The sequence below is a fragment of the Erinaceus europaeus genome, chromosome 9 (assembly GCF_950295315.1).
Source record: "Erinaceus europaeus chromosome 9, mEriEur2.1, whole genome shotgun sequence".
Classification (NCBI taxonomy): Eukaryota; Metazoa; Chordata; class Mammalia; order Eulipotyphla; family Erinaceidae; genus Erinaceus; species Erinaceus europaeus.
The window spans coordinates 17,689,872-17,717,541 of record NC_080170.1 but is presented as its reverse complement, the minus strand read 5'-3'; the positions used below and the strand labels follow the sequence as shown (position 1 = coordinate 17,717,541).

Sequence of the window (27,670 nt, the reverse complement as noted above, 5' to 3'; positions counted from 1 at the left end):
TTCTGGTGTTTCTGTAATTCTGTACATTTTATTAGAATTTGTATCATAAATTCATATTTGTGATTGCATTTAAAGGATGTATTTATTTTATGAGGGGAGTGTTGTGATACAGTATACCAGTGACCATAGGAAGTCACACACAGCGCTAGGCTGATGTCAGCCTTGGTGATAGAGCATACAGTGATCTGCGCAAACACGCAATGAACAGTGGGTGGATCCTGTCTGTGCAAATGCATAAAGCATTGTGGGTGGACTAAATAGACTTAAAATATAGCCAGCCAGAAGCCCGCTCTCTTTTGGCTGCTGCTTCTCCTGGTCAGACACATTTTGGCTGACTCTGTTTGAGGTGTCTGCCATGGCTACTTCTTCTGGGAACTGAACACGTGTGGCTCAGCTAGCCGGTAAACTCTAAGACTCCCCTACAGCAATGAGTAATCTATACCTCGGCTGACAATTGTTTATCTCATGGGACTGAACTTTTGATGATTACTCATGGACTTTATGGTCCTAGTATATTATTTTTAATTTTTATGTATGAAAAGGAAACATTGACACAAACCAAGGATAAGAGTGGTACAACTCCACACAATTTCCACCATCAGAACTCCATATTCCATCACCTCCCCTCATAGCTTTCCTAGTCTTTTTAAAACATGTTTATTTTATTGTTTGTTGCCCTTTTTTAAAAGTTTTGTTACTATTGTTGTTGTTACTGTTTTTGCTGCTATTGGACAGGACAGAGAGAAATGGAGAGAGGAGGGGAAGACAGAAAGGGGGAGAAAGATAGACACCTGCAGACCTGCTTCACCTCCTGTGAAGACTCTCCCTAGCAGGTGGGGAGCCCGGGCTCCAACTAAGACCTTTGCACTAGTCCTTGCACTTTGCTCCACATGAGCTTAACCTGCTGCACCACTACCTGACACCCAAATTTCCTATTCTTTACCCCTCTGAGAGTATGCACCCAAGGTCATTATGTGGTGTAGAAGGTGGAATGTCTTGCTTCTATAATTGCTTCCCCACTGAACATGGGTGTTGACAGGTTGATCCATACTCCTGCCTTTCTCTCTCTTTCCCTAATGATGCAGGGCTCTGGGGAAGCAGGGTTCTAGGACACGTTGGTGGGGTCATCTGCCCAGGGAAGTCTGGTTGGCATCATGTTAGCATCTGGAACTGGTGGCTGAAAGAAGAGTTAATATATAAAGCCAAACACATTGTTGACTAATCATGAACCTAAAGGCTGGAATAGTGCAGATGAAGAGTTGGAGGTCTCCATTTTGAAGATAGCTAGTAGGTTTATTTTAGTTATATTCCAAGGTGCCCATGACTATACTAGTTTTCTCATTCCTGAAAATGACATCTGATATTCAGATGGACCCAGGTTATTGTCTGGGGGGATGATTTCATGGCTGGAAAAAGGACCAGAAAGTTGGATCAGAGAAGAGAGTAGCTCCCAAATATGGGAAAGGTAAATACATATTGTTGACTGTAAACCCCATGGATTTGATGTGATCTGGGGTCCCTATTCATCTTAGAAGCCTATGTGACCTCTGCATCGTTGTAGATCTGTGCTCACATTCTGTGTTCTTAAGTAAGAACATTCCAAGCTGCCCCAATTTCAGGACTCATCTTCCTCAGGTGGAAGATAGATGGCCTAGCATATTCTTAACCCCTGCTGACAATTGCTTATTTTGCAGTAGTTAAAGTAATGCTCCATGCCTCTATACTATCTAATAAAATCTTTCTTCCTTTAAACCTTTTCCAACCTGCCTCAGCTGAATTTATTAAGCACCATAGTCAAAGCCCCTTTTAATTTTTAGTTATAATAGGGGAGGGAGGGAGGGAAGGAGCAAAAGATAGAGAGGAGAGAGAGAGAGAGAGAGAGAGAGAGAGAGAGAGAGCAAGAACACCTCGGTACTCCAGCATATGCAGTATTAGGAATATATTCAAAAATTTACAAATACAGGATTTTTGTTGTCACAACATTAAATTTCCACATTTCTCCAAAATAGGTATCCATATGTTTTACCCTACACCAAACTGTTACCTTATTATTAATATCATAGGGACATCAGCCCCCAGCATATTCTTTCTAATCCCCCCTTCTATATTGGTGATTTCTGATTTAAATAAATCAAAACTGGGTAATAAACCCTGCCTTCCAATGCCCATTATTTCATACCAGATAACTTGGAACCCAATAGTACTACATTATATATTCACCTGCACAACAACAAAATATACAGAACACACTTTTAGAAATATCACAGCCATGCTTGCCACTATAACAAGCTGAAATATTTTCCTTTTCTAGAGAGTTATGTTTTTCTTTTTAATGCACAGAATTCCTTTGCATTCAAGTTTGAGCAAAATATGAGCAATGTAGCAATGGATATAAATGTTCATGACTAGTGTGCTGAAACTATAAGGGTTGTTGAGATAACTTTTAGATAGAAAAATGGAATATTCTCTTATGAAGCCCTTTCTAATATACTCAGTATTATTGCAATTACAATGTTATCTACACTGACCTAGATTCATTTGCTTATGTAATAACTGGGGATGTATTTACTGGCTTCAAGCATGATGCTGTACTGCCTCCATGTTCAATATTTTTTATATTTATTTACTTATTTTCCCTTGTTTTTCATTGATGTTGTGGTTATTATTGTTGTTGTTACTGATGTCTTTGTTGGTAGATAGGACAGAGAGAAATGGAGAGAGGAGGGAAAGATAGAGACTGGGAGAAAAAAAAGACACCTGTAGACCTGCTTCACCTCCTGTAGGTGAGGAGATGGGGGCTCAAACTGGTATCCTTACACCTGTTCTTGAGCTTCATGCCACCTACACTTAACCCACTGCACTACTGTCCAACTCCCTCATGTCCAAATTTTAGTCTCTATTTTCTGGAGTGAGAAATGGAGGGTAAAGCGATACCAATAAACCTTTCATCGCCATCCATGGTGTTTCACTGAGCTCGTCCTTGGTGTTCTTATGTGCTACAAGAGTTCAAACCCAGAGTCTGCTGCCTGATAAAGCATGGTTCTACCCACTGAACATATCCTAGGCCCAGAGACTAAACTTCAACCAAAATATTTTCATGTGTCTTAATAATTAATAAGCTGATTCTGAGGTTCCTATGATGATGACTGATGGTCTGTAGCTCACATTAAATATTATGTTTAAAAAAGAGTAAAAAATTACATGTTGATATTAAAAGTGATGGGGGAAATTATAATCTAATCAAATATCTATGATGAATACAGAAGTGTCAGAGATTTCTGGATTATGGAACTGAGATTATGAACAGCATGAAGGGTATCGAAGAGGCAATGGTTTCTAGCAAAAAAAAAAAGAGGGGACATTTATATATGTTCTAGAAGAAGATACGGAAAAAATTCATCATCAGGCTCTGAAAATAGACTACTTCATCTCAGTATCAGGAGATATCATTATGATGTTTCTGGAACTGCAATTCTCTTAGAGACTCAAAAGGATGCCATTGACACACATACCTAAGTATAAAAGTGAATGTTTTAGTGGTAAAACAAAATTATAAATTCATTAGCCATGTACATGTAAGAAATAAAGCATGGTTGCAGAGTTTATTCTAGTGAGACCCAATGGGATCTCATCATTATCTCACTGGAGGAAAGGGCAGTGTTGACAAATTCCAGATCCAAGATGGGAGTTCAGGGCAGGATCTCCAAGGAGTTAATGTCTGAGAAATAAAATTTAAGTACACCTGAAAGTCTAACCTCCTAAGAGAATATAATGTAGTCCATGGAGGTCCATTTGAAATTGCATTAAAATCTTCTTCTTGGGGAGAGAACTTCATGTGGCACAAAAATCAAGAACAGGTTTTTCCCCTAGAACACAGAGACTTCAGAAAAGACATGAAACTTAATATGCTGCTGGTAGAGAGGCTCAGTCAGAATCATGGTGAGTCTGAATGGGTGGGAGGGAAAGCTTCAACAGGAATCTGTAGGACAATGCGAAACATATTTGCAATGTTTTGATCTTCCTATCACAAACACTTTGAAAATAGGGTTCATTTTTATTTCTTCATCCTCGAACATATAAAACCCAAACATTTGTGAGAAAGTATTATCATCAATTTTTCTCTCTTTTTTTGAAATTTCATTTATTTATTAGATAGAGAAGGAGAAATCAAGACTAATAAGGAAGACAGCATAGAAGAAGGACAGACTCATGCATCACTGCCTCACCACTTGTGAAACTTTCCCCCTGCAGATGGGGACTAGGGCTTGAACCTTGGTCTTTGCACATTGTAATATGTGAACTCAACCAAAGGTGTGACCACTCAGCACTATTGCCAGTTTTTCTATAAAGGCCTATCTTCCTGATCATACAAAATAGAGGAAACATTACCAGAATTGTGATAACTTTGTATGACCACCCTATTGTCTATTTATCTGTCATCTCTCTATCATCTGTCTATCATCTATATCATGTCTATCTACCCATTTATCTCTGCCTCTCACTCAGTCTCTATCTCCGTCCTCATACTCTTGTTCTTACTGAGTCAGAATTTGGTCTGTTGTGTTATGACATAGAAATTAAGTGAAGAGAGTTTGTGGCTATACCACCCTGAACACTCCCAATCTCATCTGAAATTAGGGAGGCGATGTATACACACTACTAGTCAATACCCAGAACTCCTTCAAAAATTCTTGAGTTGAGGAGTATTCCATTCACTATAAATAGTTGAGAAGATTTAGGATATAGGATAAAGATAAGAGGGCTTTTAACTCCAGCTCCATCATTACCCAGAGAGAGAGAAGGAAAAAGAGAGGGACATATGGAGGTAGTTTTGTTGTCATGAGTATCTTAGAGAGGAAGAGAGAACTGAATCAGAAAAAAAGGCAACTATGTGTATATATGGACAGATATTTGTAGAGATGATGGTTGGCCCATGTCTGCAACCTTAGGGAAACTGTAGTAGATTGCAGTGGAGAGACTGAAGATTCAGAACTCTGGTAGTGGGAATGGTGTGGATTCAAACCCCTAATAACATGTAATTCTTTAATATAAAAATAAATTTTAAAAGTTTTAGAATAACAACAAGGGTAATAAAAAGGAATAAATAAATAAAATAAAACGTATTTTTAAAAGTTTTGGATATGGGATACAACTTGTCATTTTTATTTGTGTGAGATTACTTGGGTCAAGTGTGTCAATGTAGTGAGGCCTGACTTAAAGTTTATCAATACTGCATAGCAAAGAACACATTTTTCCCCTAATTTCATATTAATCTGAGTCTAAGACAGGCCGAAGGGAGAAAAGTGTTTTATACAAAAGTCAATATTGAGGAGGCAAAAAGAATGCAAAAGTGTGCTCCTGGATAAATTAATCTGGTTATCTCTAAAACTCATAGGTTAAAGAAGCAGAAACCATGGTAGAGAGTATGTGGACTTATAATCAATCTCATGCTCATGCAAGGATTATCTCCCTTCAGAGGACAGTATGGTGTTCTCAGCATCGGACTCATGTAGCATCATGAGTGATGAACTCTCCATTTTTCCCCAAAGATTGGGCAGGTATTGTTCTTCTCCATTAAAGACATCCCAAATTTGCAAGGCGACAAAAATTGTCATTTCCCAATGTTCATTCAAACTTGAAACAACTTGTTATTTTATTCCTTGGAAAATTACCTGCCCTGTAGTTAAGTAATTTTCCTAAAAGGAGAGATTTGAGTTCTTATCTAGAAATATCTCCATCTTACCCTGTAAACACTCTCAGTAAATAGATATAGAGGAAGCAAAATAATATCAAATAATATCAAAATACTCTGCTTATATTCAAAGGGCCCTTGTTATATTCTTCTCTATTGCTCCAGATGGAATTTAGTTCTTTCTCTCTATCAAGGCATTCTCTATCATTCTACCTTTTCTTCCTAAATTTGGCATTTCCTTTTTTCTTTCTTCCCTCCACTCTTTTTAATCCTTTTGCTAGTCTATTTCCTTTACAGTTATTTGTTCCAAAGTTTTTTTTTTTTTTTGGTTGAACAGGTTTTGCACTTGTATGATTTTATTATTCTAAGCTACTTTTTCAGAGTCCAGAGTGCTAACCATTACACTGTGGAATTTATTTTTTTAAATATTTTTTTTAAATCTATTACTTTTATTGTTTGAGAGAGACAGCCAGAAATGGAGAAGGAAGGGGGTGATAGAGAGGGAGAGAGACAGAGAAACACCTGCTTTACCACTTTGTGAAGCTTTCACCCTGCAGGTGGGGACCAGGGGCTCTAACCTCGGTCCTTGCACACTGCAATGTGTGTGCTTAACCTGGTATGCCACTGCCTGGCCCCAGAACCTCTTTTCTGAGCTGCTTTTTCAATCAGATAAACAGACAGCCAGAGAAATGAAGATTTATTGCACAGTGTCAGAACTTCCTCCAGAGACACACACTCTACTCTGTGGTGTGGATTCCTGAACACATAATATATACAAGTCAAAGCACATGCTCTGCCCAGTAAATTATAACTCAACACATATATTTGGATTTATTAATACACCAAGTTCAAGATAAATGATAACATGCCAACACGTGACATCATCCGTTGAATGCATTTGTCCTCAAAGCTGTGTTGACAGCATTTGGAAAGAATTAATTTAACCTGTTTTTTGCCTTTTCTCTCTTTTGACACAGTCCCTAATCTTGCCATGATCCATCAAGATCCAGTTGACTACGAATACCATTATCTTGGTATCTTATAAAGTTTCTGATACTAAAGTATAGATGCTACAGAAATAGAGAAGTTATGTGACATTTACTCTCTTAATAGAACATTCTTCCTTTGCTCTATAAGTTGCATGTGACTGACAGAGGAGGGACATTGGCATGGAATGAGGAAGAATGAGAGATGAATTGAGTTAATGCTGAATTAAGCTCAAGCAGACATCTCGGTCTTACTCAAGCAGAACTTCTACCATGAATCACACGCTGGTGATGGAGTTTGTGCTAGTGAGTTTCAACTGGAGCCTGGTCCTACTGAAGCTTCACACCCTCCTCTTCACACTCATCTACCTGGTGGCCTTGATGGAGAACTCAGCCATCATCCTCCTCACTCTCCTGGACCAGCGCCTCCACACCCCAATGTACTTCTTCCTCAGACATCTGTCCTTCTTAGACCTGTGTCTCATTTCTGCCACACTCCCCAAATCCATCCTCAACTCCCTCACCCTCAAGGACTCCATCTCCTTCCTGGGCTGTGCTGTTCAGCTTTTTGTGGTGATCCTGATGGATGGCTCTGAGATCGGTATCCTCACTGCCATGTCCTGTGACCGCTATGTAGCCATCTGCCGTCCCCTGCATTATGAGACTATAATGAGCAGGGGAGTCTGTATCCAGCTTCTGGTTATTTCCTGGGTCAGTGGAGGGGCCTTGGGCATCTTGTACTCAGCTGGCACATTCTCTCTGACCTTTTGTGGGTCCAATAAAATACATCAGTTCTTCTGTGATGTCCCTGCCCTATTGAAACTCACCTGCTCTAATGAGCATATGACTATTAACATCAGCGTGACTATTGGGGTCTGTTATGCATTTGCATGTTTGATTTGCATTGTGGTTTCCTATGTGTATATTTTCTCCACTGTATTAAAAATCCCGTCCAGACAGAGTCAGTCCAAAGCCTTTTCTACTTGCCTTCCTCACCTCTTAGTGGTGAGCACTTTCTTGCTAACAGGGGCTTTTGCTTACTTAAAGCCATCTTCTGATGTACCTTCTATTCTAGATATTCTGGTATCTGTATTCTATTCAGTGATTCCTCCAACCTTGAACCCTGTCATTTACTGTCTGAGGAACAAAGACATTAAGTTGGCTCTCAGTAAAGTCCTGGGGAATGTGAGAAGGAATGGACTGATGAAAAGATGATTAAAGATGAAGTTAGGATGTAGGATTTCTTTTGGTTCTACCATTAACAAGCCATTTGTGTCATGAATATATATTTTGGAATATTGTGGGTACCATGTTCTTTATTTTAATAGAAATTAAATATTCCTTTGTACTCCTCTTTCATATCCTGATTATGTAGACATTCTAAGAATGTTCTCTTACTGCTCTGTTGACTGTCATACTCATTAAACTTCTAAGAAGAAAATGTGCTTCTCACTTATTACTATCTTCAAGCTCTGTGAAATCATCATAGAATTTCTGAAGCTTTCTTATCTGTTTATCTACTTTATGCCAATATTTAAAAGTGTATCTTAAGCTGAAGCTGTCAGAGAAAATTATCAGAACACATTTCCCAGTCTCCAAACTATTCAACATAGTTGATGGAAATAATTTAAATCTCTCTTCTAGTGAGGAAATTAACTGGTCTATATGATGCTATGTGAGAAATCCATGAGTAGAGGAGCCAGGTGTTGGCATGCTTGATTGAGCACACATGCTACATTGCACAAGGACCCAGGTTTGAGTCGCAGTCCCCACCTGTAGGGGGAAAGCTTTGCAAGTGGTGAAGCAGAGCTGCAGGTGTCTCTCTGTCTCTCTCTCCCTATCACTCCCTTCCCTCTAAATTTCTGACTGTCTCTATCTAATAAATAAATAAAGATACAAAATATTAAAAAGAAAATGAACTTCTTTAAAAAAAGAAAGAAAGAAACCTATGAGTACACTCTGATTTTTCTAGTCATTCTGAGTTGTAGTTTACACCAATGGTGGTTACACCATAGTTACCCCACTGACATTTTTTCATCCTGAATCAGTTCACTTCAAATGCACCATAACTCTATGTATTTTTATTAATATAATCAGTAAGTTCAACAAATATCTCAACAGTTAGATGAGTATCTATGATGGAAGATGGAAACACTGAAATGTGGAGAAAATGTTTGTTTGAGAATGAAGGACTCAAAATAATGACCACAGAGTATGTGATAAATCACATAAGTAGGCATTGCGAATACATATTAAGATGCAAATTGAAAATGGGAGATGGGGTAAGGGGTAGTATAATTATGTACAACTGAGATGCCTTCTTATATTTTCCATTCAATAGAAAATAATCTTAATAAATCATGTACTTTATTAATCTATGTCATGATTAATGACTACTGCTATGACATTTGTCATAAGAACTCCTTCTCCAGCCTCCAGGTCCTCCTTCAGCTACACAGTAAAACTTGCTTTACAATACACATGTTTGCTTTTGATGAGGATATGCTACAGCTATTGAGAGAATATTGTGGAAATAGCGTGCAGGAACTTATCAGGAGGAAATAAAGAAAATATTTTTCCTTTAAGTTGAAACTTAGAGCTTCTCCATAGTTTTTTATTTCTTTTCTTTTTTAAAAATCTTAATAGTGATTTAATATTGATTTACACAATTATAAGATAACAGTGGTGTAATACTGCACTATTCATACCACCAGAGTTCTATGCCTATTCCCTCCTTTGGAAATTACAATAGTTCCCCCAAGGTTGAAGATATGGGTTGATTTTATATATATATACAGTTTCCTATGTCTTCCTTTCTCTTCCTTTCTAAGTTTCATCCACACCTATTAGTAGTGATGAAGCTGATGTTCAGAGCCCTCTTGTCTACTTCCCCTAACATTTATCCCAATATGGAAATATGGACCAACATTTTTATGGGCTACAGAAGGTGAAAGGGCTGGCTTCTGTAATAGCTTCTCCACAGCAAATGGACATTGGCAAGTTGATCTATACCACTAGCCTGTTTGTATTATTCCCTAGTAGGGTAGGGCTCTAGAGAGGTGATATTATGGCTCATCTGTTCAGGGAAGTCAGGATGGAAAAATGGTAGCATCCACAATGTGGTGACTGAAAGGTGGTAAGATTTAAAGCAGGACAAAAATATTATTAAACAGTAACCAAAAAGTAGTAATAGAGCAGATGAGAATAGGGATCTTAGAGTGGAAAGAAGTGAGCAAACCTAATTTAGGTATATTGCTGAGGGCCTATGACTTTTAGAGTTACTGCCTGAATTTGATAGCTAGCATCTCCATACTTTTTTATGGGCTTTTGGAAAGCCTAGATTTGATATTATATAAAAAAATATTTTGACTTTTTAAAATATTCTACATATAAATGATTGAACCAAATGTCCAATGTTCACCATATGACTGTTTGTCCAAGGAATGTGGAATTCTATTGCCTAGGATAAACATTTCATGATAGTAAATGTGATAGTGAAAGCTTTGCGTCTCTATGCATGATGCTTATGTACTATTCTTCTTAAAAGTATTCACATAAATGCAATTATGAGGGAAAAATAGGGATACGTGTTATCTCAAAAAAATTCCTACATTTTTCAAAATGTCAATGTTTTGAAAGACAGAGACTGGAGATTGCTTGTTATATGAGAATGTGTTACTAGAGACTCAGTCAAATCCACAAATATACAATAAACAAATCAATTTCAACAAAATCTTAACCAAATGTTTTTAAGGTTGGTAAACTGATTCTAAGGTTGCTATTATTATGGTTTCTGTTGGTAGCTGTAATATGATTATCACAAAAAGCCATGGTGATATCAGGTATTATGAGAAAGTGTTGTAATGTAAACAATAAATACATTATGCATGTGGAGATATCAACAAGAACTTCCTGGGTGATTGATACAGGACGTGGGTAACATGGAGGGGGCATCATTCATGGTATGTGGGAAGTGAATGCTCTATAGTGAAGCAATGGGAAATGTATGCCTGTTCTAGAAGTAAAAGGAGAGCAATAAACTCAAAAAACAAACACCTTTACCTCAACACGAAATAAGGGTCAGTTGACTGTATTATGATGTAGCTACAATAATAACTACAACTCTTTAGATGCTCACACAGATATCATTCACATTGCTAAAGAATGGCGACAGTTGTAGGGAATCAAGTGCTCTTTGGGTACTTTCAACCCTAGTCTCTATCACCATAAGTGAGACTCTGAAAGGAAGTTATCCTCATTGAAGGTCAACTCAAGTCTAGGGACAAAGTAAAAGAGGTTCAGTGGGATTTACAGATTGCAACAGAACCACACTAGATACTTCAAAGTCAATGTTTAGTGTCTCAGTGTCCCTTTCCATTTAAACTGAGATGAGGGACCAAGGAGTGGCGCACCTGGTTAAGCACTCACATTACAGTGCACAAGGAACTGGGTTCAAGACCCTGGTCCCCACCTTCAGGGGGAAAGCTTCACAAGTAGTGAAGCAGGACTACAGGTATCTCTCTGTCTCTCTCCCTCTATATCTCCCCCATTCCTCTCCATTTCCCTGTGTCTCTATCCAAGAATAAATAAATAAATATATTTTTACCTTTTTGTGATTATATTTCTTTTTATTTTTTTTTAAGAAAGGAGACATTATTCCAGCCTTTAGGTCCGTAATTGTTCAACAATTTGTTTGGCTTTGTATGTTAACTCTCTTTTCAGCCACCAGGTTCCAGATGCAAGCATGATGCAGACCAGACTTCCCTGGACTGATGACCGCATAAATAAATATTTTTAAAAATAAATAAATAAACTGAGATTATGAGATTACTAGATTCAATTTCTATTTTTGTATTATCAATATTTATTGGACAAAGACATTTAGAATTGGGGGGAGGTAACAGAGAGGGATAGAGATATCTGCAACACTGCTTCACCACTTGTGAAGCTTTACCCCCGCAGGTGGGGCTTGGGGGCTCAAACTTGGATCCTTGTGCATAGTAGCATGTGTGTTCAAACAGGTGCATGACCACTCAGCCCTGTTCAGTTTCAAGATAACCAATGGCAGATATAAACATAATTTTAATATTCATAGAAAATGAGTAACTTAGATTCAAACATTATGTATGTGTACAGTTTAATTAAAAGGTGGTTGTAGAGTTTATTATAATAAGACCCAGTGAGGTTTCATCACTGGTTGATTCAAGGAAAGGGCATTGACATCAACTCTCAGATTGAGAATTGGTGTTCTGGGCAGAATCTCCAAGGACTTAGTGTCTGAAAAATAAAAATCAAGCATAGTTAGAAGTCTAGCCTCCTGGGAGATATCCATATAGTCCAAGAGGTCCATTTGTAACTGCCTTAAAATATTGCCTTTCTTAGAAACAAAACTGCCTCAAGAACATTTATTTTGCTTCTAGAACTTGAAACTGCATGAAGGAATTGAATATATGCAAATGGACGAGCTGCTCAGCCAAAACCCTGTGAGTTTGAATGTTTTAGAGGGAGGAATTATAAGAATATGATTGTTTACAGGAAAAATATTTCTAGTGTATTTCTGTTCTATAGCAAAAACTTTTGAAGGAGAGATGTTCTAAATTACTCATTTTGTTTTTGCTTTATTCTCTCTTTATTTATGTTAAGATTGACAGACATTTTGGAAAGTATTGTCAACAGTAGTTTCTATAAATTCTGCTCTTATAAACTTTACCAAATAATGAAAACATTACTAGGATGGCAAAAACTCTCTATAACAATTTCTCTTTTGGTCCTACACTCTTGCTCATTCTATCTTCCTAGTTAGAAATATATCTCTACTATTTATTCATTTATTTGTTTATTTATTTGTGTGTATATATATATATATATATATTTAAGAAAGGAGACATTAACAAAACCATAGGATAAGAGGGGTACAGCTCCACACAATTCCCACATCCCGATCTCCATATCACATCCCCTCCCCAGATAACTTTCCCATTCTCTATCTCTCTGGGAGTATGGACCCAGGGTCATTGTGGGTTGCAGAAGGTGAAAGGTCTGGCTTCTGTAATTGCTTCCCTGCTGAACATGGGCGTTGACTGGTTGATCCATACTCCCAGTCTGCCTCTCTCTTTCCCTAGTAAGGTGGGTCTCTGGTGAAGCGGAGCTCCAGGACTCATTGGTGGGGACATCTATCCAGGGAAGTCTGGTCGGCATCCTGATGGCATCTGGAACCTGGTGGCTGAAAAGAGAGTTAGCATACAAAGCCAAACAAATTGTTGAACAATCATGTACCTAAAGGCTGGAATAGTGCAGATGAAGTGTTGGGGGGGTACTCCTTGCAGACTCTTGTGTACTTCTGCTTTCAGGTATATATTTTTCCCTGGTTTATGGACACGTATGAGCATGTGCTCTATCTCAGGGACTTGGTCTATATCTAGGTTTGGGGACTTTATTGGGAGTGGAACACCTGGAATAGAATTAGAGAATACTATGAAAGGAAAGGTTTCACCCGAGTGATGAAGCTGAAGGGTTGTCATTCCACACCTGAAGTCTCTGGACACAGTCTGAAGTGAAGCATGTTGGAGTGACACTCGTTGCATTGATTAGGTTGTGATCCGCAGATGCAATATTATTTGATTTGAACTGAGAGCAGCATGCAGGAAAGTGGGCCCCACCCTAAGGTTCCAGGACTGGGGAAATATAGCCTCTATAGTGGAAATGTGAGGTTCCTTCTGTCTTATGGTTAAAGAAGACAATGCTTAGTTACTGTTATCATCTCATTATTTGGTAGTTGGGTTAACTTTGAAAAGTCCCTTTATTAGGGTTTGCTGTATAATACTCAGCATCTTGTATATAGCTGTGCTACCGGTTGCTACTGTTCCCCCTGGTCTAGGCTTTTGAGAGAGTCAACATATCAAAGGGGTATTAGTTTTTCTTTGAAGGTTTTATATAATTCATCTGTAAAACCATCTGGTCCAGGGCTTTTATTTCCAGGTAGGTTTTTGATAACTGTTTCAATTTCATTAGCTGTGATGGGCCTGTTCATATTATCTAGTTCCTCTTCATTTAATTTTGGAAGATCATAGGTATCTAGGAAATCATCCATTTCTTCTAGGTTCTGTAATTTGGTGGCATAGAGTTGTTCATAGAACCCTTGCATAATATGTCAAATTTCTGTGGTTTCCGCTGTGATATCTCCGCTTTTATTTATGATCCAATTTATTTGGTTCTTCTCCCCCTCCCTTTCTTTTGTGAGTTTGGCTAAAGGTTTGTCGATTTAGTTCACTCTTTTGAAGAAGCCACATTTACTTTCATTGATTTTTTTGTATGGTTTTCTTATTTTCAATGTTATTGATTTCTGCCCTAACTTTAGTGATTTCTGTCCTTCTAGTTGCTTTATGGTTCCTTTGTTCTTCTTCTTCTAGGTTTTTAAGATGTGCAGTCATGTTATTTAAATCACGTTTTTCCTTGTTTCCTAATGTGTGCTTGTATGGCTATGAAATTCCCTCTTAGTACTGCCATAGTTGAGTTCCAAATATTTTGATAATTTGTGTCTTCATTTTCATTGAACTCTCAAAACATTTTAAATTCCTTTATTTCTTCTTTGAGATAGAAGTTGTTAAGTAGTGTGATGTTGAGTTTCCACATTTTGGAACTATTAGTAATCTTTTATTGATTGTTAAGTGTTCGTTAAGTGGTCTGAGAAGATGTGTGGGATGATTTTAATGCTCTTAAATGTGTTGATGCTATCTTTGTGGCCTAACATATGGTCTATCCTTGAGAATGACCCATGTGAACTTGAGTAGAATGTATATTCTAGTTTCTTGGGATGAATGATTCTGAATATGTTCAATAGCCCTAGTTTATTTATCTCCTCATTTAGCTCCCTCATTTCTTTATTGGTTTTCTGCCTGATTGATCTGTCCAGTTGAGAGAGTGAGGTGTTGAAGTCCCCTACTATGATTGTGTTGCTGTTAATATATTGCTGTAACTCTTTCAGTAGATGTTCAATGTATTTAGATGGCTTCTCATTGGGTGCATGCATGTTAGTAATTGTTCAGTCCTCTTAATTGACTGATCCTCTAAGCATTAAGTAGTGTCCATCCCTATCTTTTTAAATTTTATTTATTTTAACAAATCTATCATGTTAGATATAAGAATAGCTGCTCCTGCCCTTTTCTGTGGGACATTGGCTTGTATGATAATTTCCCATCCTTTCACTTTGAGTCTGTGTTTGTCTTGTTGAGTTAGATGAGTTTCCTGTAGACATCATATTGTTGAGTTGTGTTATCTGATTCATCTTTCTACTCTGTGCCTCTTAATAGGTGAATTCAGGCCATTGACATTTATTGATATCAAAGATTAAATATCAAGATTCAGTAGTCTTCGTTGAAAGCCTTTCTCAATGAGCACTTGATATTGTGCCATTCTCTTCTGGCCTGAAGTGTTTGTGTGGAGAAGTCTGCTGTTAATTTTATGGGTATTACTCTGAAGGTGACTCTTTTTTTTTTCTCTTGCAGCCTTCAGGATCCTTTCTTTATTCTTATTCCTTTCCATTCTAAATATCATGTTTCTTAGTGTCTGAGTTAATTCTGTTTGGGATCCTCTGGGCTTTTTGAGCCTTTATGTCTTTGATGTTGTCTAGACAAGAGAAGTTCTCAGCTATTATGTCCTGAAGAATTTTTCTTACCCTCCCTTTCTTTTTTCCTCTGATAAGCCAATAATGTGTATATTCTTTTGAAATCATCCCATAGGTTTCTGTTGTTATTTTCAATATATCTTAATCTCCTTTAAAGATCTCTTACTTCTTTTTTAGTTGTCTCTAATTCTTCTTCGATCTTGCTAATTCTGTCTTCAGCCTCATTGATTCTATTCTCTCTCCCCTCTACTGTTTTCGGGAGTTCATCTACTCTGTTCTGATACTGTTTTAGCTTGTTCAGCTAACTGTGTTCTTAGCTCAGCTTTTTCTGCATTCCTGATGTCAATTCTTTTAAACTCCGTACTCACTCCTGTGACTATTTTCTTAACTAGTGTTTGAATATTGACCTCATTATTTTGTGCTTCAATCTTTGGGGGGCTTTTAGCTGGACTCTTTTTCCTGGTTCATTTCTCCGATATTTCTTCTTGTTGGTTTAACCATTCTATATAGTATGTTATAAGGTTCCTCTCTCAGTACTTTTCAAATTACTGATCACTCTGGCCTAGATTGACTTGTGTCTAAGTAAGGTACTTAAAGAGTTCACAGTTGTGGAAATTAATAATTGTTTCAATATTATTTAAACCTCTGAGTTGGGTGACAATGGCTGTTAAAGCCTCTTTTGTTTTCTTTCCTATAGGCTTTGGGAGCCTCAGGCTTTAGACTATAAGTAGGCTTCCTAGCTTAGTCACTCACTCCTGACCAAGAGATAAAGCAGGGTGAGGGATAGATAGCACAGTGGTTATGCAAAGAGACTCTCACACCCCAAGAATCCAAAGCTCCAGGCTCAGTTCAGCTTCTCTTCCAAGCTGGGCAGTGCTGCTGGGCCCTGTGAGTAAGTCCTGTTTATAGTCTGTAGGTTTTGAGGCAGTTAGTCACCATGTTCTTATCATGAGAACAATGTGGAAAGGATCCTACTACACAACCCCACTGCTAGGCCACTGAGGTATAGATCTTCTCCTGGTGAAACTCAGGAGGAGATCTGACATCTCTGTTCCCAGATGTCAGCACTTTGCCTCCCTCCTGCTGCTACAGCTTCTGATGGCAGTAGCAATGGAGACTCACAGTTGCATGTAGTGAGTCTTAGAGAGTCTTCTCCTCACTTCAGCAGTCTTTTTTTTTTTTTTTTTGATAAAACAGACTGGAGGTGGTGCCTCAACTGGTAAACTGCTGAACTGTTACCAGCCACTCAATCTCTCCTTAGGCTCCTCTCTGTCCACGACCCAAAGTTTTTTGCACTCACCCATGATTTGGTGGGTTCCTGAAGTCATTCTAATCCTGCCTTGTTGCAGTCCCAGGTTATCTCTTTTGGTATTCCTAGTTGACCCACTAGAGGAGAGGAAACACAGCTGCTGCTGCTGCTCTGTAGCCCCACCTCTGGAAGTCTTGAGACATCTTGTTTTAAGTGCTGCCATGTGGTCTATGAATGAATGTATGAGATCTAGGTCTACACAGTTTGTCAGTTTTCATGTAACATTGTGGGGCTGCTCTGGACAAGTATAACAACACAGTAAGGCAAGAATTGACTGTTAATGATATTGTCAGTAGAGATAGAAGGCAAAATCATTCCAAGAGAGCACAACTAATTATGGAAGTCAAAAGTGCAGGGGCAGAAATAGTAAGAAGAATACTGCATCAATAATTTATCCTGTTTATTGCTAAATATGGCATACTGATGTAACACAAAGTATTGTGGGTGGTTTACATGCTTGTAGACAGCTCTCTGGGCATGCAAGGCTGACCTTCATTCAGTAGACAATGGCATATTATTCTTAGATGTAGACAGGTTCCTGTTCAAGTATAGTCATGAATGATAAGTTAAGCACTCCACTATTGCCCTAGCATGGGCAAGTAATATTTTTCTCTGGCAAAGACATGAAAAGCTTTGCAGAAAAAAAAATAATTGGGATTTTCTTGTGCTTTTTTTATTTATATGATTTTATTGTGCTCTTTTTGAGTTTTACATCACATTTCTATGTTCTCCTCAAAAAAACTACTCGAAAAAAAAAATCACCTGCTCTGATACTGATCTCAGCCTCTCAGGGTAGAGGAAAATGCATTTTCATTTAACTCCACGTAGATTAGAAGCATCCAGTAGCACAGCTATATACAAGATACTGGATACTGTACAGCAAACCATAACAAAAGGACTTTTCAAAGTTAACCCAATTACCAAATAATGTGATGATAACATTAAATTTTTAAATTTTTTAGTTTTTATGTTGGCCTCCAGGGTTATAGCTGGGGCTCGGTGCCTACACTATGAATCCATAGCTCCTGGAGGCTATATTTCCTTTTTGTTGTTTATCATTGTTGTTGTCATTACTGTTATTGTTTTATTGCTGTCATTATTGTTTGATAGGACAGAGAAATCCTAGAGGAAGGGAAGACAGAAAGGGGGAGAGAAAGATAGACATCTGCAGACTTGCTTCACCACTTGTGAAGCGAGCCACCTACAGGTGGGAGCTGGGGCCTCAAACAGGGATCCTTAATCAGGTCCTTGCATTTTGTTCCATGTACCCTTAACCAGCTGCACTACCCCCCCACCCCCCACCCCCTGTAATTGTTTCTTCACTGGATGTGGGTGTTGGTAGGTAGATCCATACTCCCAGCCTGTTTCCATCAGGCAGGGCTCTAGAAATGTGGGGTTCCAGGACATTACGGTGAGGTCATCTGCCCAGGGAAATCAGGTTGGCATCATGGTAGCATCTGCAACTTGGTAGCTGAAAAGTATTAAGATATAAAGAAGAACAAATTGTTTAATAATCAGGAACTAGGTGCCAGGCGGTGGCACACCTTGTTAAGCGGACACATTTCAGTGCACAAGGTCCCAGGTTCAAGTCCCTGGTCCCACCTATAGGGGGTATACTTCACAAGTGGTGAAGTGGAGCTGCTGGTGTCTCTTTGTCTTCTCCTCCCTCTCTATCTTCCCTGCTCCTCTCAATTTCTCTTTATCTCTATGCAATAATAAATAAATAAAAGTATAACAAATAATCAGGAACCTAAAGGTAAAAATATAGCAAATGAGATTTGGAGTCTCCATTTTGGAAAAAGCTAGTAAGTCTATTTCAGGTATATTCCAAATAGTCCATGCCTTTATTAATTTTTGCCTGAGTCTGACTACTAACATGCATGTGGGCTAAAGGTATTGTCTAGGGATATGGTGTCAGAGTTGAAAATAATACTAGAAAGCTGTATCAGGACAGTTAATAGCTCCCAGATATGGGAAAAGTATATAAATACCATTAACTGTAAACCTCATCGATCTGATCTGGGGCCCATAATCAGCACAGGAGCCTGTGTAAGCTCTGCATCCCTGTAGGTATGAGCTCACATTCTGTGGTCATAGCTAGGAACATTCTAGGCTGCACTCATTTCAGGACCTGTCTTCCTCAAGTGGCAGAGTATATTGACCCAGCCTGCCTTTGGAGAGTGGGGCAGTCCCCACCATTGTTGTTCTACATTGAGGGCAGTGTCCTCCAGAGGCACACAAGAGAGCCACCGTGTTGTTCCTGATGGAGATGACCAGTGATGGTGGATAGAGGGATCTGTGGGGCCAGGTGGTGGCCCACCTGGTTGAGTGCACATGTTACAATGCATAAGGATCCAGGCTCAAGTTCCTGATCCCCACCTGCAGGGGGAGAGCTTCGTGAGTGGTAAAGGTATCTTTCTCTCTCTCTTCCTCTCTATCCCCCCCCTTCCCTCTTGATTTCTGGTTGCCTCTATCCAATAAATAAAATAATAATAATTTTAGAGAGAAAGAGAGATCTGTTAGAGATCTAGGCCCATCTATCTATGTGGGAATCCCAGGACTCCCTGACTCCAGATGATGGGGTGACCTGGTAATGATCAAAGGGTCATCATTAAAGTATGTTGATCTCTTGACCTTATCCAGATTTCATAATCCTTACTTTACCTCATGGCATGGTAGAACTTAGAGTGATTGAGAGAAGTGAAATAGCAAGTAGGTGAAGAGGTTATCTAGGTCTTAGAAAGTATTTAATTAAGTACTTTATGGTATCAGTTTTAGGTCTTTCAATTTGCTTGCTGAACATATTGAGTCACTGCACCTATGACAATACTATATTTAATTAACTTTAGCTATTTTGTTCACTTTCCTTTCCTTTCCTATTGTCTACTTTTAATAAAAAATAAAGCAAATATAATGCTTGCCTACTCTTCTCCGTCATTCTGATTTTAGTTTTCCCTAAAAAGAAAATATAATTTGTTTTAATTTTATTTTTATCTGTTTGGGGCAGTAAGAGGTATCCTTGCCCAAAGTTAATGGGCATGAGAGGAGTGGTCACACACTCTGATATTTTGAAATACCTGATTTCTATAAAATATATTTACATTAAAATATGACTATTTTCAGTCAGTATAGCAATTAGTTTTCACTGTAAGAAAATAGAAGGTGTACAAGGACCCAGGTTCCAGCCCATAGTTCCCATCTGCAGAGGGAAAGCTTCACGAACAGTGAAGTGGTGCTGTAGGTATCTATGTCTCTCCCTCTCTATCTCTTCCTCCCCTCTCAATTTTTCTGTCTCTATCCAATAGTAAATAAAAATATTTAATACACACACACACACACACACACACACACACATATATATATATATATATATATATGAAGGAACAGCTTTCCCATGTGAACAACCTCAATAAATTTGAGCAACTGATCCACCACATACCAGTACTAAGACTCTGGAAGAAGTTTTGCTGATGAGGAGTGCTTCACTCTTTTTAACTTTGTCCCACCCTTGCTATCTGAAATCCAGCCTAGAACCATGAAGTCATCAGGATGACAGAAAGAAAGACAAAAGTTAAAATTATTAGCTTTTTTAAAATATATTTTTAAATTTATTAATGAGAAAGAAAGCAGAAAGAAAGAACCAGACATAATTCAGGTATATGTGCTGCTGGGAACTGAACTCAGGACCTCATGCTTTAAAATCTAATGATTTTATCCACTACCTGTACCTCCTGGACCACAAAAGTATTATATTTTTATAGATCTATAAACTTAACCTACTCTTGACAGAAAAATAATATAAAAAAATAGACATGTTTTATACTAAAATACTAATAAATGTGTTATTTAAAAATATTCATAATTGTGTCTGATTGAAAATATAAGTGACTCTGATTTCAAAATAAATATTGGTTGCATTAACAAAAAAATATGTCTACAGAGTGAAAGGGAAGTTGTACTAGTCAGATCACAAACAAATGTTTCATCTTACAGTTACAGAAATTACAAATTAATAAGTGATCAGCAAAATGGAGAAGTTCAGACTCCAGTACAGAATACAGAAAAAGAAAAAACTGAAGGATCAGCAAAATAATGCTTCTAACCTTCTAGGTGACGGTTAGGAAAATAAAGTGAACAAGAAAATCTTTTATCTTTCACCTTTGGTGTCCCATGGCATAAAGAATGGACATCAATCACACTCTTGTTCATTAAAACCAGCCCTCTGTTGGCCTTAGAGTTCTTACTCAAGACATTTTATGTACACAGGAAGGAGTGTCCAGTTTAAGTCACAATGAAGAAGTCCTCCTACTGCATCAAAAAGAAGTGACAAAATAGATATGTCAACTGTCTGTAGGACCACTGAGAAAATGAATGATGACACAATCTTCTCAGAAGGAAGGTTCACAACATTTCTTCATTGACCACCACCCCATTAGGGCCTTTGTGTGAAATATTGACTCACGACTTACAAAAGTCCAAAATGGGCCTTGTACTTTCTACATTTAAGTTCTCTACTGAAATATTCACACATACTGAGGAAGAAGTTGAATGAGAAATGAGATTATCACTGAGCTGATGTTAAGGTAGGACCAAAGACTGACAAAGCTGGGTAAAGGGAAGGAAATACAGCGACTCTCTGTGAGAGAGCTCGGCTTATGTCTGAAACGTCCTCTGTGTCCAAAACATGATGGGAGCAGTTGGCTAGTCTGAAGGACATCAGCTACCATCAGTAATGAGAGATGGCTCTTGGTAGTTAGTTACTAAATTCTTCCTAGTTTACATTTTAAATCTTGATTGCAGCTTTGGAGTTTACTCTTTTTACACAAAGTAGCACGCAACATAAAAAATGATCTGTGAATATTGCTAGACTTCAGTTCTAATTTTGAGTGTGTTTTGCAGGTTATCTGCATTGAATAAAATAGAAGAAAAATGGCAGAAATGAAATAATATTTTCAGAAAAATTAATACTCATGACTTCCATGTAGGCCAAAAGTTATATTACCTATTAGGATATTTACATACTAAAAGGTGCCCTCTGATGCAAGTATGATTTTGTAGCCAGAAATTCTTGTTGGATGTAAACTTATTAATTATTTTATGTAACTAGTGAGGAAAGTGAAGTTCTTTTTTTTCTTTTTAAAGATTTATTAATGAGACAAAGAAGGAAAGAGAATGAGAGCATTAATCTGAAACATGGAATGCTGGAGATTCAACTCAGGACTTCATTAGTGAGAGTCCATTGCTTGACCTACTGCTGTACCTCCTGGGCCGTGACTGTAGGATTCTTCAAGACTTTAAAATAAATCTTAGTGCAGTTTTACTAGAAAATTATACCTAAACTTGACCTTTATTATTGCATAATATTATTGAATATATTATATGTGTATACAACTTATGATTATATGTACTTCTGCCATTTATCTTCTATTTTATTTATTGAGTTGAGTATAAATATGATTTTTTAAGTACTTATTAAACTTTCTATGTGGCCATGACATTAAAGTCCAAATGCTTCAGAAATAATGAAGCAGCTGACACTATGTTCATTCTCTTAATAGAACCGCTTTCCTTTGCTCAGTAACTTGCATGTGACTTGAAAGCATCATGAATCACACGCTGGTGATGGAGTTTGTGCTAGTGAGTTTCAGCCGGAGCCTGCTCCTACTGAGGCTGCACGCCCTGCTCTTCACATTCATCTACCTGGTGGCCTTTCTGGAGAACTCAGCCATCATCCTTCTCACTCTCCTGGACCAGCACCTCCACACCCCAATGTACTTCTTCCTCAGACATCTGTCCTTCTTAGACCTGTGTCTCATTTCTGCCACACTCCCCAAATCCATCCTCAACTCCCTCACCCTCAAGGACTCCATCTCCTTCCTGGGCTGTGCTGTTCAGCTTTTTGTGGTGATAATGATGGACAGCTCAGAGGTGGGTATCCTCACCGCCATGTCCTGTGACCGCTATGTAGCCATCTGCCGTCCCCTGCATTATGAGACTATAATGAGCAGGGGAGTCTGTATCCAGCTTCTGGTTATTTCCTGGGTCAGTGGAGGGGCCTTGGGCATCTTGTACTCTGCAGCAACATTCTCTTTGACATTTTGTGGGTCCAATAAAATACATCAGTTCTTCTGTGATGTCCCTGCCCTATTGAAGCTCACCTGCTCTGAAGAATTTACAACTATTGACATCAGTATGGCCATCGGGATCTGTTATGCATTTGCATGTTTGGTTTGCATTGTGGTTTCCTATGGGTATATTTTTTCCACTGTGTTAAAAATCCCATCCAGACAGAGTCAGTCCAAAGCTTTTTCCACCTGCCTGCCCCATCTTTTTGTGGTGAGTACTTTCCTGCTAACAGGAGCTGTAGCTTATTTAAAACCAGCCGCTGATGCTCCTTCTCTAATAGACCTATTGGTGTCTATGTTCTACTCAGTGGTTCCCCCAACCTTGAACCCTATCATCTACTGTTTGCGTAACAAAGACATTAAGTTGGCTCTCAGTAAAGTCTTGGGGAATGTGAGAAACAGTGGAGTGATGAAACAATGACTGAAGCTGAAGTTAAGAAATAGAATTTCTTTTGTTCCACCATTAACAAGCAGTTTTCAGTTATTGATATTGGGAATGAAGATGTTAGAATCTTGTTGGTATCAAGCTCTTGGTTTTAATAGACATTAAATCCCCACGCCCTTAGACTCTTTCACGTCTATCTCTTATTTATATAGAAATTATGACACTTTTTCTTATACCTCCGATAATTCTGATTCTTATTCAGAGCTCTGTACACAAGAGAATTGCATGAGGTTCTTATCTCTTGAACTATTATCTTTTGGCACTTCTTTTATTTAGCCAAATGTTCTACTATCCTAGACTTCCCATATGTCACTTGCTTATATTTTACATTATAGCTTCTGATTTTCACTATATTTCAAAAATTATGACTTTAACTTAGCAATCTGAATTTTGTAACTGTAAAAATATGCACAAATATTTTAAATTTCACTTATATGATTAATATAGTGATGATGAATTTTATATCATTGTTCAGTCAGTTCTGAAGATAATTATCTCACATTTTCATTTGGTTTTATATAAGTTGTGCTTTGGGAATGCCCATTTTTTTCTCTTAATTAAAACTCTAAGTTCATTCATGCTGTTAAAAATCATAAGAATTCATTTTAATAACTGAATAGAACTCTATTGTGTATCTGTGTCACCCTTTATTTCTTCAACTATCAGTGGTCATTAGGACTTTTTCTATGTCAAGGTTATTATAATAATGTTACAGTAAACATAAGGATTCATATATCTTTGAAGGGTTCTATGCTCACTGAATTAAGCCTGATGGAGAAAGATACGTGCTGCATGGTTTTAACCTTTATGTGGAAGATAAGCAAAAGAAAAGAACAAATAAAAACTCATATTCTTAAAAACTCATGTTCTGAGAACAACTTGTTGATTATCAAAGGGGGAGCAATTTTGGGGTGTGAGAGATGAGATGAAGACAAGGATCAACAGCATGATTATGAAATAAACTATTTTTTAATTAAAGTCACTATTTAGAATGTGCATGTTGAATTATAATGTTCACCTGAAACTTGTTATGAATCAGTGTGACTCCTGTAAAAATTAAGCCTTCCTTTTGTTTCTGTGTTGAATCTACACTTGGGGTGTTTTCCTAGTAAGTTATGAGTAGAGCAATTGACACTTCTTTCACATAGTGATGGAGTCATCCAGAATTTGCTTGTTTAATACCAAATATCATATCTTGTGGCCTAACTGTCCAACATTATTTTCCGCTTCTTGCTGCAGAATTCAGTCTGTCACCTTATTCATCTGATCAGGTCTCCTTCCTCATATTCTTTCACTCATGTAAGATAGAAATTGCCATTTTGGGGAGTCCGGCGGTAGCAGAGTGGATTAAGCTCATGTGGAGCAAAGCGCAAGGACCGGCATAAGGATCCCGGTTTGAGCCAGCGCCTCCCCACCTGCAGGAGAGTCTCTTCACAAAAGGTGAAGCAGGTCTGCAGGTGTCTATCTTTTTATCCCCCTCTCTGTCTTCCCCTCTTCTCTCCATTTCTCTCTATCCTATCCAACAATGATGACATCAATAACAACAACAATAATAACTATAACAATAATAAAACAAGGGCAACAAAAGGGAATAAATAAATAAAAGAAATTGCTATTTTCTCACCACTGTCACTTCTCAAACATTTTTTTTCATCCGCCATCTCTGTTAATATTTCCCATTAGTGTGAGTTGTATGACCAAAGTTATGTACTTAGGGAGCTGAAAATGAAGAATGATGGACATATGTGTGCAAGTCATATCACTCATATCATAGAGACAAGGGGAATGGTGGATTTATTAATTTTTCCTCTGCCTTAGAAGTCACTTTCAAGTTCCTTGATGTCATTACAGAGCTTTTGAATCTTTGGTTATATTAAGCTCCTCAAAAAAGCATCTATTAACCAAAGTATGGGCATCTTCAATGTCTAGCTTATATGGACTGTGTATAGAGTTATATGACCACTTAATCACATGTTTCCTCATATCTAAATCCTTCAACACAGTTTATGAAAGTAGTTTTAATATTTCTCCCTATATATGGATGACTGAAAATAAGTTTTAAAATATACCATCTCCACAGACAATACCTTTAGCCCACATGCATGTTAGCTGTCAGGCTTCCACCTTTTGCACCCTATAATGACCCTGGGTCCATTCTTCCAGAGGGATAAAGAATAGAAAAGCTTCCAATGGAGGGGAGGGAATGTATATGGAACCCTGGTGGTTGGAATTGCATGGAATTGCATACTTCTTATCCTATCCTACAGTCTCATCAATCATTATTAAATCAATAAAAAATGAAAATCTCTTCTAGTGAGCAAATTGATCTAAAACATAGCAACTAGTTCATGCAATGCCTGTGTAGAAGAGATACACATAAATTCTAATTAATCTTGGCAATGAGCCACAGTTCTCAGCGATGTATTTATATCATATCATCCCTTTATTTTTTCCATCCTAATTCAGTTTGTTTAAAATGCACAGCAAATGGAGAAACATGTTTTCTTAGAAATATAAATATAGCATTCAACAAATATCTCAATAGCCAAAAGGATTTATATTATAGAAATATTGAAAAAGGAATCACAGGCTTAGAAATGTGACCCAGTTTTGAGGAGAGTTTTAACAAGTAGGTGATAAGTCACAGAAGTATGCATTCTAGACACAGAGAAAAACACACGTCTCAAGTAGGAGGAAATAAGGTATAAACAAATACAATGATGTAGAACTGAGAAGATATCTTATGTTTTCCACTCAAAAGATAATGGACTTTATCAAGTCATGGATACTTTAATAATAGATGCCATAGTCACAGAGTAATGCTTTATAACTCTCAAGCAAACATCTTGGAACTTTCATTACAACACACATTTGAATAGGGATAATGCAGAATTACTAAAACTCATGAGAGTTAATCGGTCACTTGGTCATGTCTGCTCATTCTTTCTTCACAAACTTTAGCACTACAGTGAACTTATCACCACCTTGACAGATTCTGTTATTCCAACCATCAGATTAAATACATAAACATTAGTTTAAAATCAACTTAGCAAAACTAAATCACTTACTTAATATCACAAAGATGGGACATTTTGACAACCATGGTTTTATTTCTACTATTTCAAATTCCCCTCATGTTTCCAGAGGAACTTTCTCAGTGCTGCCTGGATATCCTTATTCCTCAGGCTATAGATGAGTGGGTTCAGGCTGGGGGGCAGCACTGAATAGAGCACAGAAAGAAGCAAGTCTAGAAGTGAAGGGGACTCAGGAACTGGCTTCAAGTAGGCAATAGCTCCAGTGAGGAGGAAGGTGAAGACCACTACAAGATGGGGCAGGCAGGTGGAGAAGGCTTTGGACCTGCCCTGCACAGAGGGCATACTTAGAACTGTATTGAAGATGTAAACATAGGACCCAAAAATAGCAAGTAAGCAGAGAAACCCATACAGTACCCCAAATGCCACACTGACATTAATAGCTGTGTGATCCTTAGAACAAGAGATCTTTAATAATGAAGGAACATCACAGAAAAACTGAGGAATATTTTTGGAGCTACAGAAAGATAAAGAGAATGTGCCTCCTGCATATAAGCCTCCAAAGAAACCCCCAAGGCACCAGGAGGCCACAACCATGCGCATATCGACTGTTCTACTCATGATGATATCATAGTGCAGGGGGTGGCAGATGGCCACATAGCGGTCGTAGGACATGGCTGTGAGCAGGAAGACTTCAGACCCTGCAAAGTGGATCACCAGGAAGACCTGCATCAAACACCCTGGAAGAGAAATGCTGTTCCTGCTGGACAGGGAGTTGAGAATGGATTTGGGGACTATGGTAGAAATGAGACAGAGGTCAAAGAAGGACAACTGTTTTAGGAAGAAGTACATGGGAGTTTTGAGTGCAGGGTCTGTGGTGATCAGAATAATAATGATGAGATTCCCCATGAGAGTCACCAAGTAAATCAACAGGAACAGAGACCCCTGTAGAACCTGGAGCTCCCTGGAGTCAGAGAATTCCATGAGACAGAATTCCATTGTGGCTGTGTGATTGACCATGACCTTGACTTGACCATGCCTTCTGTGGGAAAAGAGGATTCAGAAGCGTTCAGGTTTCCTAAAGTCTTAGTTTATGCACATTATCCATTTAATGTTTGAGAATTCTTTGATACATACTTTTCTTGTTTCCAAATCTACGGCATCATTTTAGAATGAAGACTGGCTTTAAGATGAGGCAAAATGATGTTTTTTATTGAGAAATAATAGCTGTATCTTTTGTTCAATACCACATATAAACTGATAAAGCCTCACTGCCTGGCACAATTTACTAACAAAGATGGAATTAGATATACTACGAACTACTAAATGGAAACCCTTTTTTATTGCCAACTTACTTTAATTAAGAATAACAATTAGTAATTAAGTACTAATTAATTATCAATTATTTAACTATTAAGTCACATATTATATAACAATTTGTTCATGCTACAATTGAAA

At 37.9% G+C, this 27,670-nt stretch overlaps 3 protein-coding genes across 3 annotated transcripts; 2 read left to right on the top strand and 1 right to left on the bottom strand.

Moving 5' to 3' along the window:
• Positions 1-6,951: 6,951 nt before the first annotated feature.
• LOC103127076 (olfactory receptor 14K1-like) lies at positions 6,952-7,893 on the top strand. The gene has a single exon (XM_007537995.2). It carries the CDS (start codon positions 6,952-6,954, stop codon positions 7,891-7,893), a length of 942 nt encoding a protein of 313 aa, XP_007538057.2.
• Positions 7,894-22,214: 14,321 nt separating this feature from the next.
• LOC103127075 (olfactory receptor 14K1-like) lies at positions 22,215-23,156 on the top strand. The gene has a single exon (XM_007537994.2). It carries the CDS (start codon positions 22,215-22,217, stop codon positions 23,154-23,156), a length of 942 nt encoding a protein of 313 aa, XP_007538056.2.
• Positions 23,157-26,296: 3,140 nt separating this feature from the next.
• Positions 26,297-27,232, bottom strand: LOC103127074 (olfactory receptor 14K1-like). Its single transcript, XM_007537993.1, has one exon. The coding sequence runs from the start codon at positions 27,230-27,232 to the stop codon at positions 26,297-26,299; it is 936 nt and encodes a 311-aa protein (XP_007538055.1).
• Positions 27,233-27,670: the final 438 nt, after the last annotated feature.